Genomic DNA, 18,555 nt, shown 5'->3' with positions numbered 1-18,555 from the left:
TTTTCTTCTAGGATTTTTATGGTGTTAGGTCTTATGTTTAAGTCTTTAATCCATCTGGAGTTAATTTTAGTGTAAGGTGTCAGGAAGGGGTCCAGTTTCTGCTTTCTGCACATGGCTAGCCAGTTTTCCCAACACCATTTATTAAACAGGGTATCCTTTCCCCATTGCTTGTTTTTGTCAGATTTGTCAAAGATCGGATGGTTGTAGATTGTGGTGTTGCCTCCGAGGCCTCTGTTCTGTTCCATTGGTCTATATCTCTGTTTTGGTACCAGTACCATGCTGTTTTGATTACTGTAGCCTTGTAGTGTAGTTTGAAGTTTGGGAGTGTGATGCCTCCTGCTTTGTTTTTTTTTTTTTTTTTGCTTAGAATTGACTTGGCTATGCGGGCTCTCTTTTGGTTCCGTATGAAGTTTAAGGTGTTTTTTTCCAGTTCTGTGAAGAAGGTCATTGGTAGCTTGATGGGGATAGTGTTGAATCTGTAAATTACTTTGGGCAGTATGGCCATTTTCACGATATTAATTCTTCCTAACCATGAACATGGAATGTTTCTCCATCTGTTTGTGTCCTCTCTTATTTCATTGAGCAGTGGTTTGTAGCTCTCCTTTAAGAGGTCCTTTACATCCTTTTTTAGTTGTATTCGTAGGTATTTTATTCTCTTTGTAGCAATTGTGAATGGCAGTTCGTTCTTGATGTGGCTCTCTTTAAGTCTGTTATTGGTGTATAGGAATGCTTGTGATTCTTGCACATTGATTTTCTATCATGAGACTTTGCTGAAGTTGCTTATCAGTTTCAGGAGATTTTGGGCTGAGACGATGGGGTCTTCTGGATATGCAATCATGTCATCTGCCAATAGAGACAATTTGACTTCCTACTTTCCTATTTGAATACCCTTTATTTCTTTTTCTTGCCTGATTGCTCTGGCTAGAACTACCAATACTATATTGAATAGGAGTGGTAAGAGAGGGCATCCTTGTCTAGTGCCAGATTTCAAAGGGAATATTTCCAGTCGTTGCCCATTCAGTATGATACTGGCTGTCGGTTTGTCATAAATAGCTTTTATTATTTTGAGATACGTTCCGTCAATACCTAGTTTATTGAGTGTTTTTATCATAAAGGGCTGTTGAATTTTGTAAAAGGCCTTCTCTGCATCAATTGAGATAATCATGTGGTTTTTGTCTTTGGTTCTGTTTACGTGGTGAATTACGTTTATAGAATTGCATATGTTGAACCAGCCTTGCATCCCCGGGATGAATCCTACTTGGTCATGGTGGATAAGATTTTTGATGTGCTGTTGCAATTAGTTTGCCAGTATGTTATTGAAGATTTTTGCATCTATGTTCATCATGGATATTGGCCTGAAGTTTTCTTTTCTTGTTGAGTCTCTGCCGGGTTTTGGTATGAGGATGACGTTGGTCTCATAAAATGATTTGGGAAGGATTCCCTCTTTTTGTATTGTTTGGAATAGTTTCAGAAGGAATGGTACCAGCTCCTCTTTGTATGTCTGGTAGAATTCAGCTGTGAACCCATCCGGACCTGGGCTTTTTTTGGGTGGTAGGCTCTTAATTGCTGCCTCAACTTCAGACCTTGTTATTGGTCTATTCAGGGTTTCTTCCTAGTTTAGGCTTTGGGCATGTGCAAGTGTCCAGGAATTTATCCATTTCTTCCGGGTTTACTAGTTTATGTGCATTGAGATGTTTGTAATAATCTCTGATGATGGTTTGAATTTCTGTGGAATCTGTGGTGATATCCCCTTTATCGTTTTTTATTGCATCTATTTCATTATTCTCTCTTCTTTTTTATTAATCTGGCCAGTGATCTGTCTATTTTGTTGATCTTTTCGAAAAACCAGCTCCTGGATTTATTGATTTTTTTTTTTAAAGGGTTTTTTGTGTCTCTATCTCCTTCAGTTCTACTCTGATCTTAGTTATTTCTTGTCTTCTGCTAGGTTTTGAGTTTTTTTGATCTTGCTCCTGTAGCTCTTTCAATTTTGACGATAGGGTGTCGATTTTAGATCTTTCCTTGCTTCTCATGTGGGCATTTATTGCTATATATTTTCCTCTAGACACTGCTTTAAATGTGTCCCAGAGATTCTGGTATGTTGTGTCTTCATTCTCGTTGGCTTGTAAATCATCTTTATTTCTGCCTTCATTTCATTGTTTATCCAGTCAACATTCAAGAGCCAGTTGTTCAGTTTCCATGAAGCTGTGCGGTTCTGAGTTAGTTTCTGAATTCTGAGTTCTAACTTGATTGCACTGTGGTCTGAGAGACTGTTTGCTATGATTTCTGTTCTTTTGTATTTGCTGAGGAGTGATTTACTTCCAATTATGTGGTCAGTTTTAGAGTAGGTGTGATGTGGTGCTGAGAAGAATGTATATTCTGTGGATTTGGGGTGGAGAGTTCTGTAAATGTGTATTAGGTTTGCTTGGTCCAGGTCTGAGTTCAAGTCCTGGATATCCTTGTTAATTTTCTGTCTTGTTGATCTAATACTGACAATGGGGTGTTAAAGTCTCCCACTATTATTGTTTGGGAGTCTAAGTGTCTTTGTAAGTCATTAAGAACTTGCCTTATGTATCTGGGTGCTCCTGTATTGGGTGTGTATATATTTAGAATCGTTAGCTCTTCTTGTTGCGTTGATCCTTTTACCGTTATGTAATGTCCTTCTTTGTCTCTTTTGATCTTTGTTGGTTTAAAGTCTATTTTATCAGAGATGAGAATTGCAACTCCTGCTTTTTTTTGCTCTCCATTTGCTTGGTGAATCTTCCTCCATCCCTTTATTTTGAGCCTTTGTGTATCCTTGCATGTGAGGTGGATTTCCTGGATACAGCACACCGATGGGTTTTGTCTTTTTATCCAATTTGCCAGTTTGTGTCTTTTGATTGGGGCATTGAGCCCATTTATATTTAGGGTTGGTATTGTTACGTGTGAATTTGATCCTGCCATTTTGATGCTAGCTGGCTGTTTTGCCCATTAGTTGATGCAGTTTCTTCATTGCGTCCATGCTGTTTACCGTTTGGTATGTTTTTGGAGTGGCTGGTACTGGTTGTTCCGTTCTATGTTTAGTGCCTCTTTCAGGAGCTCTTGTAAAGCAGGCCTGGTGGTGATGAAATCTCTGAGTAATGGCTTGTTTGTAAAGGATTTTATTTTTCCTTCACTTACAAAGCTTAGTTTGGTTAGATATGAAATTCTGGATTGAAAGTTCTTTTCTTTAAGGATGGTGAATATTGGCCCCCACTCTCTTCTGGCTTGTAGGGTTTCTGCTGAGAGATCTGCTGTGAGTCTGATGGGCTTCCCTTTGTGGGTAACCCGACCTTTCTGTCTGGCTGCCCTTAGCATTTTCTCCTTCATTTCAACCCTGGTGAATCTGACGATTATGTGCCTTGCGGTTGCTCTTCTTGAGGAATATCTTTGTGGTGTTCTCTGTATTTCCTGGACTTGAATATTGGCCTGCCTTGTTATGTTGGGGAAGTTTTCCTGGTAATACCCTGAAGAGTATTTTCCAGGTTGGCTCGATTCTCTCCATCACATTTAGGTTCACCTATCAAATGTAGATTAGGTCTTTTCACATAGTTCCATATTTCTTGGAGACTTTCTTCATTCCTTTTTACCCTGTTTTCTCTAATCTTGCCTTCTCATTTTATTTCATTGAGTTGATCTTCGACTTCTGATATCCTTTCTTCTGCTTGGTCAGTTTGGCTGTTGAAACTTGTGTATGCTTCGCGAAGTTCTCGTGTTGTTTTTCGGCTCCATCAGTTCACTTATATCCCTCTCTAAGTTGTTTATTCTCATTAGCATTTTGTCAAATCTTTTTTCAAGGTTCTTAGTTTCTTTGCATTGAGTTAGAGCATGTTCTTTTAGCTCACAGAAATTTCTTATTACCCATCTTCTGAAGCCTGATTCTGTCACTTCATCACACTTCATTCTCCATCCAGCCTTGTGCCCTTGCTGTCGAGGAGTTGTAATCCCTTGTAGGAGGAGAGGTGTTCTGATTTTGGGTGTTTTCATCCTTTTTGTGCTGGTTTCTTCCCATCTTTGTGTATTTATCCACCCCGTCGTCTTTGAAGTTGTTGACTTTCAGATTGAGTGTCTGAGTGGATGTCCAGTTTGTTGATGATGAAGTTATTTCTTTCTGTTTCTTAGTTTTCCTTCTACTTGTCAGGCCCCGCAGAACAGGAAGGGTTGCTGCCAGTTTCTTCTGCTATCTTTGTCCCTGAAGGATACCTGCCTGATGTCAGTCTGAGCTCTCATTTATGAGGTGACTCCTTGGATATACGGGGTCAGGGAGCTGCTTGAGGATACAGTCTGTCCTTTATAGGAGCTCACATGCTGAGCTGTGAGCTCTGTTCATTCAGAGTTGCTGGACAGGTACGTTTATGTCTGCTGCAGCAGAACTCATAAACCCACTTTTTTTTTCCCTAGGTGCTCTGTCCCGGGTAGTTAGGGCTTTATTTATGAGTTTCTGCTGTGCTGCTGCCTTTTATCAGGGCTGCCCTGCCCAGCGAGGAGGCAGCCTAGTCACTGTCTGCCTGCAGAGGCTTTGCTGAGCTGCTGTGGGCTCCGCCCAGCTGCCGTGTGGACTTCCCTGCAGTCCTGTTTATACAGGTGTAGTTAGAACTGCCTCGGCAATGGCGGCCCACCTCTGTAATGGCGGACTCTCGGGCTGCCTCAGCAATGACGGACTACCTCCTTAGTGGTGGAATGCCTTGGTAATGGTGGACGCCTCTCCTCCACAGAGCTGGACCATCCTGGGTTCAGCTGTGCTTCCTGTGAAACTCTCAATCCAGAGCATTTCAGATTGCTGTTTTTTGTGGAGGTGGGACCAACGGAGCCTCATCACCTGGCTCCCTGCCTCAGAGCTTTTTTTTTTTTTTTTGTCTCCCAGGTGTTCCAGTCGCCTGTTGAAAAGGCTCCGGGATCTGTGTGATTTCCTGTGCGGCGACCCACAGTACCGGCTGAAACAGCCGTGCTTAGATTCGTGGCACTTTTTTGCCCGGGAATCTCCTGGCCTGGCTCCCTGTTTCAGTCCCCTTTTCTATCAGTTGAATGGGCGACTCTGTATTCCCTGAGCTCCAATTGCCAGTTAAAACGGTGCCTGGACCCGTGTATTTTGTATAGAGAACCGTGGCACCAGGGCACCAGCCGAAACAGCCGCACCGGCCTAAACAGCACTGCTGGCGACCGTTGGGACTCCTCTGCCTGGGAATCTCCTGGTCTGTGGGCAATAAAAATCCGTCTGGAAATGTGGCGTCCACTCACCCTCTGCGCTTTCGCTGGGAGCTGCAATCCTGAGCTGCTCCTAATTGGCCATCTTGGTGCTGTTGAGCCCATTTTCTTTATTGCAGCGAAAGAAATTGTTGCTTGCCCTCCTTTTTCCGCAGTTACAGAATAGAATACTTTAGAGAACATTACTGTGTTGAAAGTTGTTTTATCAGATAATCCCAGTCAATCACATGTCAGAACTAGTTCTCTTAACTCATTTTACCTGTAGTCAAATTAAGAACTCTGTAACTTGATACATATGTATTTTCAGAAACTGTTAACATTCAGGGATGTGACCATAGAATTCTCTCCGGAAGAGTGGAAATGTCTGGACCCTGCCCAGCAGAATTTATATAGAGATGTGATGTTGGAGAACTACAGAAACCTGGTCTCCCTGGGTGAGGATGACTTTAATACACAATTCCTAATTCTCTCCGCTGTATTTTGCTCCTTTGTAGAATGTCTCTTGGGAACTTTTTTGTTTTGTCTTTACATAAATCTTCTGTTTTCTTGAGCTAATTTGTGTCCTTCACTCTAGGTCAGTGGTAATTCTAGAAATTCAGTGACATGCAGTATCATACCCCACGTCTTGAGATACAATTTGTATGGTATTTTAAGTTATTTTTGATTCAGTAGTACTGGGTAGTGGAACTTAGAACCCACAGATTTAAAATAATTAAATATTCTAAAGATTCTGTCAGGAAACAATTTTTGGATTAATTTTCTAGAATCTTCCATAATTTCTCTATCCTGCTTAGCATAGTACTAGGTTGGTAATTGCAGAATCCCTGTCAATAGTCTTTTTTTTTTTTTCTTTTTTTTTTTTTTACAAATAAAACAGGTGTTGCTATCTCTAACCCAGAGCTGGTCACCAGTCTGGAGCAAAGAAGGGAGCCCTACAATGTGAAGATGCATAAGACAGTAGCCAGACCACCAGGTAGGTGAGAGTGAATGAAGGAAAGGACATAGGCAAGGGGACTAAAGGTCAAGAAGGAAGCCAGGCCTTAAAATGTAGTTTGGGGTCAGGTACGGTGGCTCATGCCTGTAATCCCAGCACTTTGGGAGGCTGAGGTGGGCAGATCACGAGGTCAAAAGATCAAAACCATCCTGGCCAACATGGTGAGACCCCGTCTCCACTGAAAATACAAAAATTAGCTGGGTGTGGTGGCGCGTGCCTGTAGTTCCAGCTACTTGGGAGGCTGAGGCAGGAGAATCACTTAAACCTGGGAGGCACAGGTTGCAGTGAGCCGAGATCTTGCCACTGTACTCCAGCCTGCCAACAGTGGGACACTCCATCTCAAAAAAAAAAGAAACAGTAGTTTGGGAAGCTCTGCTCCAATGAATATAATTTCTGAAAAAGCTGCATTTTTTTCCTCATGTTCACAAATAGGGTCATATTCTGTCCGATGCTGTTAAGTCACCTAAGCATTCTCTTTTTTTCTTCAGTGTCTCCCTTTAAGTTTACAGGGAAAGACAGTGTCCACTTGATCACTTCTAAGGGGCTGCATGGTCTGACTGCTGTTCCATTGCTTTTGGAGACATTGGAATATTTGTGCTATTGAGGCGCTCTATGGTAATGGATTTTCTTCACATACTGTCTTTGTATCATGTCTAGAATGTGTAAGGTGAGTAATGGACATACTGGGATTTGGTACAGAAATCCCAGGAATACCAAGGACAGATGTTGTGTCTTTTCTGCTTAGAGATTTTTAATCCTATAGAGGTTGCAAATGTAATTCTACAAAAATTCTTACTCAGCAATTTTATCAGAACAGTAAGCATTTTCCTAAATATGAAAACATCAAATGTTAATTTACTTCAAAATATTATTGTTTTAGTATAAACAGGTTTGTAGTTTAAACTATATGTGCAAATTATGGAAATTATAATAGAGTTTAAAGCATGGGTTTCCAACATGGGCCACACTGGAAGAAGAATGGTCTTCCCTGGGCTACCCTGGAAGAATTGTGTTGGGCCACACATAAAATACACTAACACTAATGATAGCTGATGAGCTTAAGAAAACAAAGGTTTGTGAAAAGTTTTTGTGATACCCTCCACACGAAAGCAAAAACGTCCTTGCATTCAAAGAGTTGGACACCACTGGATTAAAGTAGCTGCTCACCTTCTATATTTCTTAAATGCACTATATCATTAACCAGCGTAGAACATTGCTAAGTATATATCAAGCTCTCCATTGTTACCTTATTTCTTAATAACTATTATCTTATCATTTTGTTTTAGTAGGAAGTCTACTGAGATTCTGTCATTGAGATGTATCTGTATCTACATAAAAATATGTGTCTCACACCCACACCTATGTAAGTTATATAAGTGCATAGTAAATTCTCACTTAACATTGTCAGTAAGTTCTGGAAGCTAAGGGAAGCAACATATTGTTTAAGAAAACTAATTTTATCAGACTTTAATTGATACAAACATGAGTTATGTTTGAATGGTATATAGCAGCATTGTTTCATTTAAAGATGCAGTTTTCAAGAACCTATTTTGAACATCGAGTGAGGACGTACTGTACATCTGTTTGTGTGACATGGATTTTTCTGATAAAAATTATATAACCATGTATTTAATGTATACAGTGTAATGATTTGATGTGCATATATATTCAGAAACCAAATATAGTCAAGTTCATAAATCTATTACCTCACATAGATAACCATTTTGTTTGGTAGTAAGAATACTTAAGGCCTCCTGTTGTAGCAAATTTAAATGCTATTTTGGTAATCTAATGCTGATGTACATTAGATTTCTCAGATTTACGCAACTTACAGCTAAAAATTTGTACTCTTGAACAACGTCTCATATTCCCAACCTCAGGCACTAACAACTACCATTCTGCTGTCTGCTTCTGTGAGTTTACACTTTTAGATTTCCTATCTAAGAAAGAAGATTCAGTTTCTTTGTCTTTCTGTGCTTGGCTTATTTCATTTAGTATAATGTCCTCCAGGTCTATCCACGTTGTAAATGGCTAGATTTCCTCTCCTCTTATGGTTGAATAGTATCCTGTGTATGTATATGTACACACACCATGTATTGGCTATTGTAAACAGTACTACAGTAAACATGGGGAGGAAGATATTTCTTCTAGATGCTAAGATAGATATTTCCTTTGGTACTATGCCCAGAAATGGTATTGCTGGATTATATGATGGTTCTAGTTTTATTTTTTACTGTATTTTTTTTTTTTTGGAGACGGAGTTTCGCTCTTGTTACCCAGGCTGGAGTGCAACGGCATGATCTCAGCTCACCGCAACCTCCGCCTCCTGGGTTCAGGCAATTCTCCTGCCTCAGCCTCCTGAGTAGCTGGGATTACAGGCACGCGCCACCATGCCCAGCTAATTTTTTGTATTTTTAGTAGAGACGGGATTTCACCATGTTGACCAGGATGGTCTCGATCTCTTGACCTCATGATCCACCTGCCTCGGCCTCCCAAAGTGCTGGGATTACAGGCGTGAACCACCGCGCCCGGCCCCTTTTTACTGTATTTTTATGATGACTTTATCAATTTACATCTCACCAGCAGCGTACAAGATTTCCCTTCAATGTATTTCTTCTTTGAGAAAAAAAAAATCTAACCTTTTACCTATTTTTGAATATGTTATCATTATTGTTTTGCTTTGAATTGCAGAAATTTCTTACGCATTTTGGATATTGACTTATCAGAGATACGGCTTGCAAATACTTCTCTGTTTTGTAGGGTTTTTAAATTTTTTGCTTTTTTAATTTTAATTTTAATTTTGTTAAAGAGGAGGAGGGGACGGGGGAAGGGGAGCAAAATTTTGGGGTTTTTTTTTTTGTTTTTTTCTTTGTAGAAGCTGTTTACTTTGATGCAGTCTCACTTGTTTCTATTTTATTTTGTTGCTGTGCTGTTGATGTCACTTCAAAAAAGTTATTGCTGAGACCAATATGACCAAGGGTTTTCCATATGTTTTCTTCATGAGTTTTAAGATTTTATGTCTTGTATTTAAGTCTTTTGTTTTGAAAGTTTTGAATTAGAAAGCATGATGCCTGCCAGGCAAGACGGCTCACGCCTGTAATACCAGCACTTTGGGAGGCCGAGGTGGGTGGATCACTTGAGATCAGGAGTTCAAGACTAGCCTGGCCAATATGGTGAAACCCTGTCTCTACTAAAAATATACAAAAATTAGCTAGGTGTGGTAGTGGGTATTTGTAATCTCAGCTACTCTGAAATCTGAGGCAGGAGAATGTCTTGAACACAAGAGGCAAAGGTTGCAGTGAACCTAGATTGTGCCACTTCACTCCATCCTTGGCAACAGAGCCCGACTCCATCTCAAAAAGAAAAAAAGAAAGAAAGAAAGTACAATGCCCGCTAGCTTTGTTCTTTCTCAAGATTGCTCAGGTTATTTAAGGTCGTTTAAGGTTGCTTAAATTTTACAGTTGTGTTTTCCATTATTGTGAAAAATGCCAATAAAATTTTGATAGGGATCACATTGAATTTGTAGATCACTTTGGATAATATTCTTTGACAATGTTAGTTATCCTGATGGAATATGTTTCCATTTATTTGTGTCTACTTCAATTTCTGTCATTAGTCTCTTACTGTATTTAGTGTATAATACTATATATTTTTTATGTCATCTGTTAAATTTATTTTGATTAACTTTCTTATTTTTATACTATTGCAAGTGGAAACAGTTTCTTTTTTTGGAAAGTTTGTTTTTATTCTGTGGAAATGCAAGAAATATTTGTATGTGGTGCCGGGTGCAGTGGCTCATTTCTGTGATCCCAGCACTTTAAGAGGCCAAGACAGTTATATCACTTGAGTACAGAGTTTGAGATAAGCCTGGGCAATAGAGTGAGACCCTGTCTCAAAAAAAAATCCCAACAGCCATCTATATTTTGATTATGTATCTTGATACTTTAATGAATACACTTATTAGTTCAATCAATTTTTCTGGGTTTACTCTAGGGTTTTATATATATGCATGATTATAGTATTCACAAACAGTAACATTTTTTCCATTTCCAAGGTGGAGAGCTTTATTCTCCTCTTCATGATCTCATTATTCTGATGCACATTTCCAGTAATATGTTACGATAGACGCTGTGGCCCTGGGGGCAGGCCTGCAGATCTTGGCCTCGGCTGTGGTCTTTGAAGCAGCCCTGTGTTTGTGCATTTGACAACTCTTATAGTTTCTATAAACTATTTTTGGCAAGTAAACATCTCCTTTGGTTGAGTCCCCAGGCTGATGATATTACCTCTGGGGTTACAGAGAAGGGTTCTAGTTGGGTCACAAGGGTGCTGCTGGGTCTGCTGTGGGGTCTGCCTTTGATGGTTCTATTACCAGAGATTTGGACAGTCATGGATTCTTTCTGGGCCCTGGAAAGATTAAATTTCCTTGAGGATATTAATCTATATGGCAGGCAGTAGGCTAGGGTTTTGAAGTTTGTCTGCATATGATGGGCCAGATACCAGGTGTATGAATGGGTTTGGCTTCTGTTGACTACCGGGAAACAGTTTTCACAGGTCTCTCTCTGGGTCCCTGATTGTGTACAACTGGCCATGTACTGTGGCTGTGAGGGCTAGAACTGAGTCACAGGGCTGCTTCAGGGACCACAGCTGAGGCCCAGATCCGCAGGCCTGCCTCCAGGGCCATGGCTGAGTGTATCTTCCTGCAGGTTTCTTGATGGGAAGGACCACTTGTGTGCGATAGCTGGGAGAGGAGTTTGTAAAAGGTTGCAGAACTGCTTCAGAATTCTTAGTGATACCAAGCTTGGTGCGCCATTTCCTTGTCTGTAGCCATGTGGGCTCTTGCGTTGGCCACCTGAGTGAGGGCCTTCTTATTCCAAATAACCCTTGTTGATGTCTGGCTCCACTGAGGTTTCACAGTGCTAACCACAGGCAAGCACCTTTCTACTTCTGTTTTCTATATGCTTACTACTTAAAATACTGTATAAAAGTAGAATCATGCACTGTCACTTTGTTAGTGTCTTATTTCACTTAAGATAGTGGCTTTAAGATTTTATCCTTATTGTAGCATCTGACGAAATATTTTCATGTGAAGCTAAAGAATATTTCGTTGCATGTACGAGCCACATCAATGAATGAATTATTTTAAAAGACGGTTGTTTGAATTTTTTTACTTTTTCAGTTTTATAAATGATATGGTTTGGATTATGTCCCCATTCAAATCTCATGTCCAATTGCCATCCCTAGTGTTGGAGGTGGGGCCTGGTGGGAAGTGACTGGATCACAGGGTTGGCATCTCATGAATAGTTTAGCAGCAGCCCCTTTGGTACTGTCTTTACCATAGTGAGTGACTTCTCCTGAGACCTTATTTTTTAAAAGCATGTGGCACCTTCTCTGTCACTCTGTCTTGCTCCTGCTCCCACTATGTGAGATGACTCACTCCCCGTTTGCTTTGTGCCATGATTGGAAGCTTTTTGAGGCCTCCCCAGAAGCAGAAGCCGCTGTGCTTCCTGTATAGCCTGCAAAACCACGAGCCAATTAAACCTCTTTTTAAAATAAATAATCCAGTCTCAGGTATTTATTTATAGCAATGCGAGAATAATAAAGTGAATATTGCTGCAGTAAACATGGATGTGTGAATATTTCTTTCAGGTATACATACTTTGCATACTTTGAATAGATGCCCAGAAGTGGAATTATTGGGTCATATATATTCATTTCTTATTTTTGGAGGAACTTGCATTTTTCATGTGGCTGCATCACTTTTTTTCCACCAACAGTGCAAAAGGGTTTCAATTCATTTACATTCCTTTTTTTTTTTCCTTTTTGTGGAGAAACCTGCCCAGGCAGGTTTCAAATGCCTGGGCTCAAGCTGTCCTCTGCCTCTGTCTCCCTAAGAGCTGGGATTACAGGCGTGAGCCACCGCACCTGGCCATTTCCTTTACATTCTTGACAATATTTGTTATTTTTTGTTTGTTTAATATTGGCCATCCTAAGTCATGCACAATAATACCTCATTGTGGTTTTGCTTTACATTTTTCTAAACATTAGAAATTTTCTCAATAATTGGTTGCTATGTCAAGATCCACCATCAAATAAATACTGGCAAGCCTACATCCAGGCGCATAGATAGATGTTTCTGTCTGTGGGTTCCTGTGTATTTCATCTTTGGAGAAACATTTATACTTCAGTATTCTTGGTGAAGTATAAAATTTTAAGTGCCTTACAGTTTTCTTTCCTCCTATAAATATAAGCACTGGTTTGAAGAATTTTGCTGGATTCTTCAACTACTGAGTTCTTTTTATACAAAACTAAGTGAATAACCTTGACTGAGAATCAGAGACCTAAGCCCATTGGCTGCAGGGTAAGGTCAATCTTGATCCTGCCAAAGCAGGTCATTAATAGCCCAATAATGTTTCGCAGGTGAACCTTTCCTTCAGGTGTCCCTGCCTGCTCAAATTAGATAGGGAAGGAGACTTTGTACTGAGAAGCTGCAGACCCCTGGAAAGCTGGGTATCCACAGACAGATGCAGTGAAGGTTGGGATGGGCAGAGATTGTGATATCCTCTGAGAGGCTGTAATTGTTATTGTCATGGGGCTGTTTCTAGATACTGTCAAATAAAAAGTGAGTTTATTCTAAGGAGTATTGCAATGGGGAAAGCATCAAGCATAAGACCTGCAAGCATCTCCACGATGAGGTGGAAAAGGGCTATTTTTCATACAGAGGAGCAAACAAGATTAGAAAGAAGGTGGGAGGGAAAGGGCAGAATGGAGAATAGCAAAATTAGACTCAAGATTAGAGAGTGTTTCACCCTGAAATCAGCCTTTTCTTGGGCGAGTCATAAAAAGGGATTGTTTGCTGGCTCAGACCGAAGGTGGAGCAGAGTCCAGGGCCTGGGGGAAGGAGAGAAATGTAAGCAAAGTTTGGTTAACAAGTATTCTGTTCTGATCACTAAAGACAACATTATTTGTTTATGAGGGAAAAATGAGAATGTAGAGCCTGCGAATTTGTGATATCTAAAGAGGGAGCATCATCAAAGTCATAATGAAAAGGGTATTTCTTTGCAGTAAGCTTTTCTTCCAGAACACAAAGGATTGGAGAGACCTTAGTCATAGCTATTTACCAGGATTCACTGCCCACCTCATCTTTTCTCCCACTTTCCTTTGTCCTACACATTTTTTCCCTTTGGCTTTTACTGAGTTGTATTCAACATAATAACCTGGTAAACATACGTCAAGTGTTTCTGCTGAGTTCTGTGAGTATTTTTATCAAATTGTTAAACTTTAGGGAAGGAGTTATGGAAGCCCATTATTTACACTCAGTGGCTCAGAAGTATAGGTGGGCCCCTGGGGCCTGTGACCGGCATGTGCAGTGGAAGCAGTGTTGTGGGGCCGAGCCCTGAGCTGGTGGGGTCTATGCTGACCCTGGGTGTTGTCAGAATTGAGTTGTTGGACACCCAGTTGTGTTGGAGGATTGGTTGGGGCTGAGCAAACTCCATATATTTGGTGTTGGAATAAAGAGATTGGGCTGGGTGCGGTGCCTCATGCCTGTAATCCTAGGACTTTGGAAGGCCAAGGAGGGCAGATGGCTTGAGCTCAGGAATTCAGCACCAGCCTCGGCAACATGGTGAAATGCCACATCTACCAAAAATGCAAAAAATTAGCTGGGCATGGTGACACGCCCTTGTATTCCCAACTACTTGGGGAATGAGTCTGGAGGATTGCTTGAACCCCAGGAGGTCAAGGCTGCTGTGACCTGAGATCATGCCACTGTACTCCAGCCTGAGTGAGACCCGTCTCAAAAAAAAAAAAGTTACAGCAGACTTGGTTGGAGGGAGATAATGGGTGTGCTGAAGAATGGACAGTTTATTATTCCTTTTTATTTTTGGAGACAGTCTCCCTCTGTCATCTAGGCTGGAGTGCAGTGGTGTGATTTCAGCTCACTGTAACCTCTGCCTCCTGAGTTCAAGCAATTCTCCTGTCTCAACCTCCTGAGTAGCTGGGATTACAGGAATGCGTCACAACACCCCACTAATTTTTTGTATTTTTAGTAGAGACAGGGTTTCACCATGTTGGCCACGCTGGTCTCAACTCCTGATATTAGGTGATCCACCCAACTCAGCCTCCCAAAGTGCTGGGATTGCAGGTGTGAGCCATGGCGCCCAGCTGAGAGTTTATATTTTTGCACACAAGTTGTCACACTGTTAGGTGTCCTGTGATTCCAGATCTCCTCCATAGGGGCCTGAGGACTTAAAGGGAAGGAGTTCTGAGGACAGACTCTTCCTTCCACCCGTCTGCTACAATGTGTTTTCTGCACGTTCACACACATGCATGCTAGGCAATGGTGCGGCCACACTTGTCTCATGACAAAGCTTCACTGACGAATTGTGCTGAGAACACCTCTGCTTCTGGAGTTTTCCACGAATAGGCTACATAAGTGTCCAGAAGACTTAGGGGCTCTTTCTACCTGCCAGATCTTGAGTTTGCACCAGTAACCTGTTTTCTCCAGTAGAATCGGCTTCTGGATCACCTGACCAGCTCATCTCTCTGCATGCACACATTTATAAGTCAGAGGTGTCCTGCCTGGGCCAATATCCAGAGCGCTAACCAATTCTTTTACCAACTGTGCACTGACCTTCACCCATGGGTTCTTGACAGCACCTTTTTTTATTCTGCATTTTCCCCCTACAGACCCTCTTTCTTGTGAACACAGTATGCCCAACGTCACCCTGCAGGTGCCTAAATACGGGCCCTGCTGGAAATCAGATGTCCATGAGTTCAAGGCAAAGTTTTTGGGTGTGGTTATTGTAAATATAAATGCAAAATGGAATTAAGAGACTTAATCCTCAAATTGGAAAATGAAGACTGTTTATTCTCCTCCATTTTCTTAAAACCTTTGATTTAGAAAACTTCTATATGTAAATTCTTTCTCTGCCTTTTATCTTTCTTGTTATCTTTTAGGTCTCTAATTTGTTTCTGGTCTAATTTTTATTTTATTATGCTAATGTTGGGATTATTTAGTTATTTTTTTCAAGTTTTTTGAGGATTAAAGTTAGTTTATTTGAGATCTTTTTTAAATATAAAATATATTACTCATGGAAATAAGGTTGACAGAAAACATCAGTTTCTAAAAATATATGTATTACTATAAAATTCTGCCTTAAGGGGCTGGGCAATTTGGGAGGCCAAGGTGGGTGGATCACGAGGTCAGGCAATCAAGATCATCCTGGCCATCGTGGTGAAACCCCATCTCTACTAAAAATACAAAAAATTAGCCAGGTGTGGTGGCATACCCCTGTAGTCCCAGCTCCTCAGGAGGCTGAGGTAGGAGAATCGCTTGAACCTGGGAGGCAGAGGCTGCAGTGAGCCGAGATCACGCCACTGCACTCCAGCCTGGGCAACAGAGCAAGACTCTGTCTTAAAAAAAAAAATTCTGTCTTAGAACTGCTTTTGTTACATTCCAGTTTTTATATGTTATGTTTCTATTTTCATTTTTCTCAGGATATTTTTTGATTTCCTTTTTTTTTTTCTTCTTTGACCCATTGGTTGTTCAGAAGTATGTTAATTAATATCCACTTACTTGTACGTTTTAAATTTTCCTTCTGGTATTGGTCTCTAGTTTTAAAAAATTGTAATTTAAAAACTTGATATGATTTTAGTCTGTTTAAAAATGAAAAGAGTTCTTTATTTCTGTTGTGGGCCAGATTTATCACTGGTCTTGGAGAATGTTCCATGTGTGTTTGAGAAGAATATAAACTATTCTGTTGGCTGAAATGTTCTATGTATATCTGTTAGGTATGGTGGTTTTACAGTGCTGTGCAAGTGCCTTGTTTCCTTACTTTCTGTCTGAATGATGCATTGTTTTCTTACTTTCTGTCTTTGAATGATGTATTCTATTAAGTAGGGCAGTAAAGTTTCCTGTTAACTATCATATTTGTTTCTTTCTCCAGTTTTGTTAATATGTGTTATATATTTATGTGCTCCAGCGTTCGGTACATATATGTTTTTAATTATTACATTCTTTTGACAAATTAGCCTCTTATCTCTATATAGTGGATTTATTTTTTATGACAGATTTTTTCTCTTTCTTCTTTCTTTCTTTCTTTCTTTTTTTTTTTTTGGCAGAGTCTTGCTCTGTCACCCAGGCTGGAGTGCAGTGGCACGATCTTGGCTCACTGCAACCTCTGCCTCATGGGTTCAAGCAATTCTCCTGTCTCAGCCTCCCAGGTAGCTGAGATTACAGGCACCTACCACCACATCTGGCTAATTTTTGTGTTTTTAGTAGAGACGAGATTTCACCATGTTGGCCAGGCTGGTCTTGAACTTCTGATCTCAGGTTATCCTCCTGCCTCAGCCTCCCAAAGTGTTGGGATTACAAGCTTGAGCCACTCTGCCCAGCTATGACAGATATTTTTCTAGAAGTGTGTTTAGTCTGATGCAAATATAGTCACTCCTACACTCCATTGGCATGGAATATGCTTTTTCATCCTTGAATCATTAACCTATGTATTTCCTTAAATCTACAGTAAGTCTTTTGTGCACAGCATATTGTTGATGTTTAAAATCTATTCAGCCATTCTGTGAATGTTTTAGTTTATTTTTTGCCTCAATAACAATATTCTAGAGTTGATAATTTATGAAGAATAGAAGTTTTCTTAGCTCACAGTCCTGGATGCCGAGAAGTTTAAGAGTATGCTATTCCTATCTGATGAGAATCATATTTCCACATCACAACACAAAGCCTTGAGAGTGACGGAAGGTGTACACCAGGTCGCATTTTTATGATAGACCCACTCTCATGATGACTAACCCACTCTTAGAATAATAATACTAGGCCAGGCATGGTGGCTCATGCCTTTTATCCCGGCACTTTGGGAGACTGAGGCAGGTGGATCACAAGGTCAGGAGTTTGAGACCAGCCTGGCCAAGATGGTGAAACCCTGTCTCTACTAAAAATAGAAAAATTAGGCCGGGCGCAGTGGCTCACGCCTGTAATCCCAGCACTTTGGGAGGCCGAGGCGGGTGGATCACGAGATCAAGAGATCAAGACCATCCTGGTTAACATGGTGAAACCCCGTCTCTACTAAAAATGCAAAAAATTAGCTGGGCATGGTGGCGCGTGCCTGTAATCCCAGCTACTCAGGAGGCTGAGGCAGGAGAATTGCCTGAACCCAGGAGGCGGAGGTTGCGGTGAGCCGAGATCGTGCCATTGCACTCCAGCCTGGGTAACGAGAGCGAAACTCCGTCTCAAAAAAAAAAAAAAAAAAAAATACAAAAATTAACTGGTCACGGTGGCGAGCATCTGTAATCACAGCTACTCTGGAGACTGAAGCAGGAGAATCATTTGGATTGCGCCACTGCACTCTAGCCCGTGTGAGAGAGCAAGACTCCATCTCAAAAAAAAGGGATAATGATACTAATCCTTTCCTGAAAGTAGAGCCCTCATGACCTAATAACTTCTTAAAGGCCTCACTTAATTTTATCACAATGGCAGTTGAATTTTAACATAAATTTTGAGGGGACACTGAAACCACAGCAATGTGTTTTTATTGGATAACTAAATCTTTTTATATTTAAAGGAATTACTGATTGATAAGAACTTATTACTGCCATTTTGTTCATTGTTTTCTGGCCATTCGGTAGTTTCTGTTTTTTAATTCCTTCATACTGTCTTTTGTGTTTTCTTGAATTTTTGTTTCATTGCTGTTGCTTACTTTTTCTTTTTTGTATGTGTATCTACTAGTTTTTTTTTTTTTAATTTCCAAGAGACTTACATGAAACATCTCATAATTTTTAAATTCTAGCTTCAGTCTAACCTTTTGTTTTGTACAGATAGGGTCTTGCCCTGTTACTCGGGCTATAGTGCAGGGGTGCATTCACAGTTCAGTGCAGCCTTGGCCTTCGTGGGCTCAAGCAGTCCTCCCATCTCAGCTTCTTGAGTAGCAGGAACTACAAGCACATGCCACCGTGTTCAGCTAATTTTGTCAGTACTTTTTGGAAAGACACGGTTTTGCCTTGTTGCCCGGGCTGGTCTTGCACTCTTGGCCTCAGGCGCTTGACTTGGCCTCCCAGTGTGCTAGGATTACAGGCATTAGCTGTCGGGTCCAGTCACTTCTTTTTTTAAAACACTAAATAGTTTTCTGAGATCTTTATTTTATTTATGTATTTATTCTAGTAACAGGGTCATGCTATATTGACCAGACTGGTTTTGAAGTGGCCTCAAGCAAAAGTTAATTTCTACGTATAGAAAAATTAAACACTTACTTCCTTCAGCACATTATTTGTGTCATCCTTTATATCTTTTTATATTATATTCCTGTTAACAAATTATTGAAGCTGTGTATATT

General features: G+C 40.5%; 1 protein-coding gene across 5 annotated transcripts in view; it reads left to right on the top strand.

Annotated features, from left to right (window-relative positions):
• The window catches only part of LOC105732210 (zinc finger protein 141), a 56,237-nt gene that overhangs the window by 26,064 nt on the left and 11,618 nt on the right, over positions 1 to 18,555 (top strand). For all 5 annotated transcript variants that reach the window (XM_064365034.1, XM_064365030.1, XM_064365031.1 and 2 more), the window contains 2 exons: positions 5,528 to 5,654; positions 6,098 to 6,193. In XM_064365034.1, coding sequence (XP_064221104.1) covers positions 5,528 to 5,654; positions 6,098 to 6,193 — 223 coding nt within the window. The remainder of the gene's footprint in view (positions 1 to 5,527; positions 5,655 to 6,097; positions 6,194 to 18,555) is intronic.

This window comes from Aotus nancymaae, unplaced genomic scaffold (genome assembly GCF_030222135.1).
Source record: "Aotus nancymaae isolate 86718 unplaced genomic scaffold, 86718_ANA_hifiasm-v0.15.2.pri h1tg000006l, whole genome shotgun sequence".
Lineage (NCBI taxonomy): Eukaryota > Metazoa > Chordata > Mammalia > Primates > Aotidae > Aotus > Aotus nancymaae.
The sequence above is the reverse complement of the archived record's forward strand: the minus strand, read 5'-3'. Positions and strand labels throughout refer to the sequence as shown.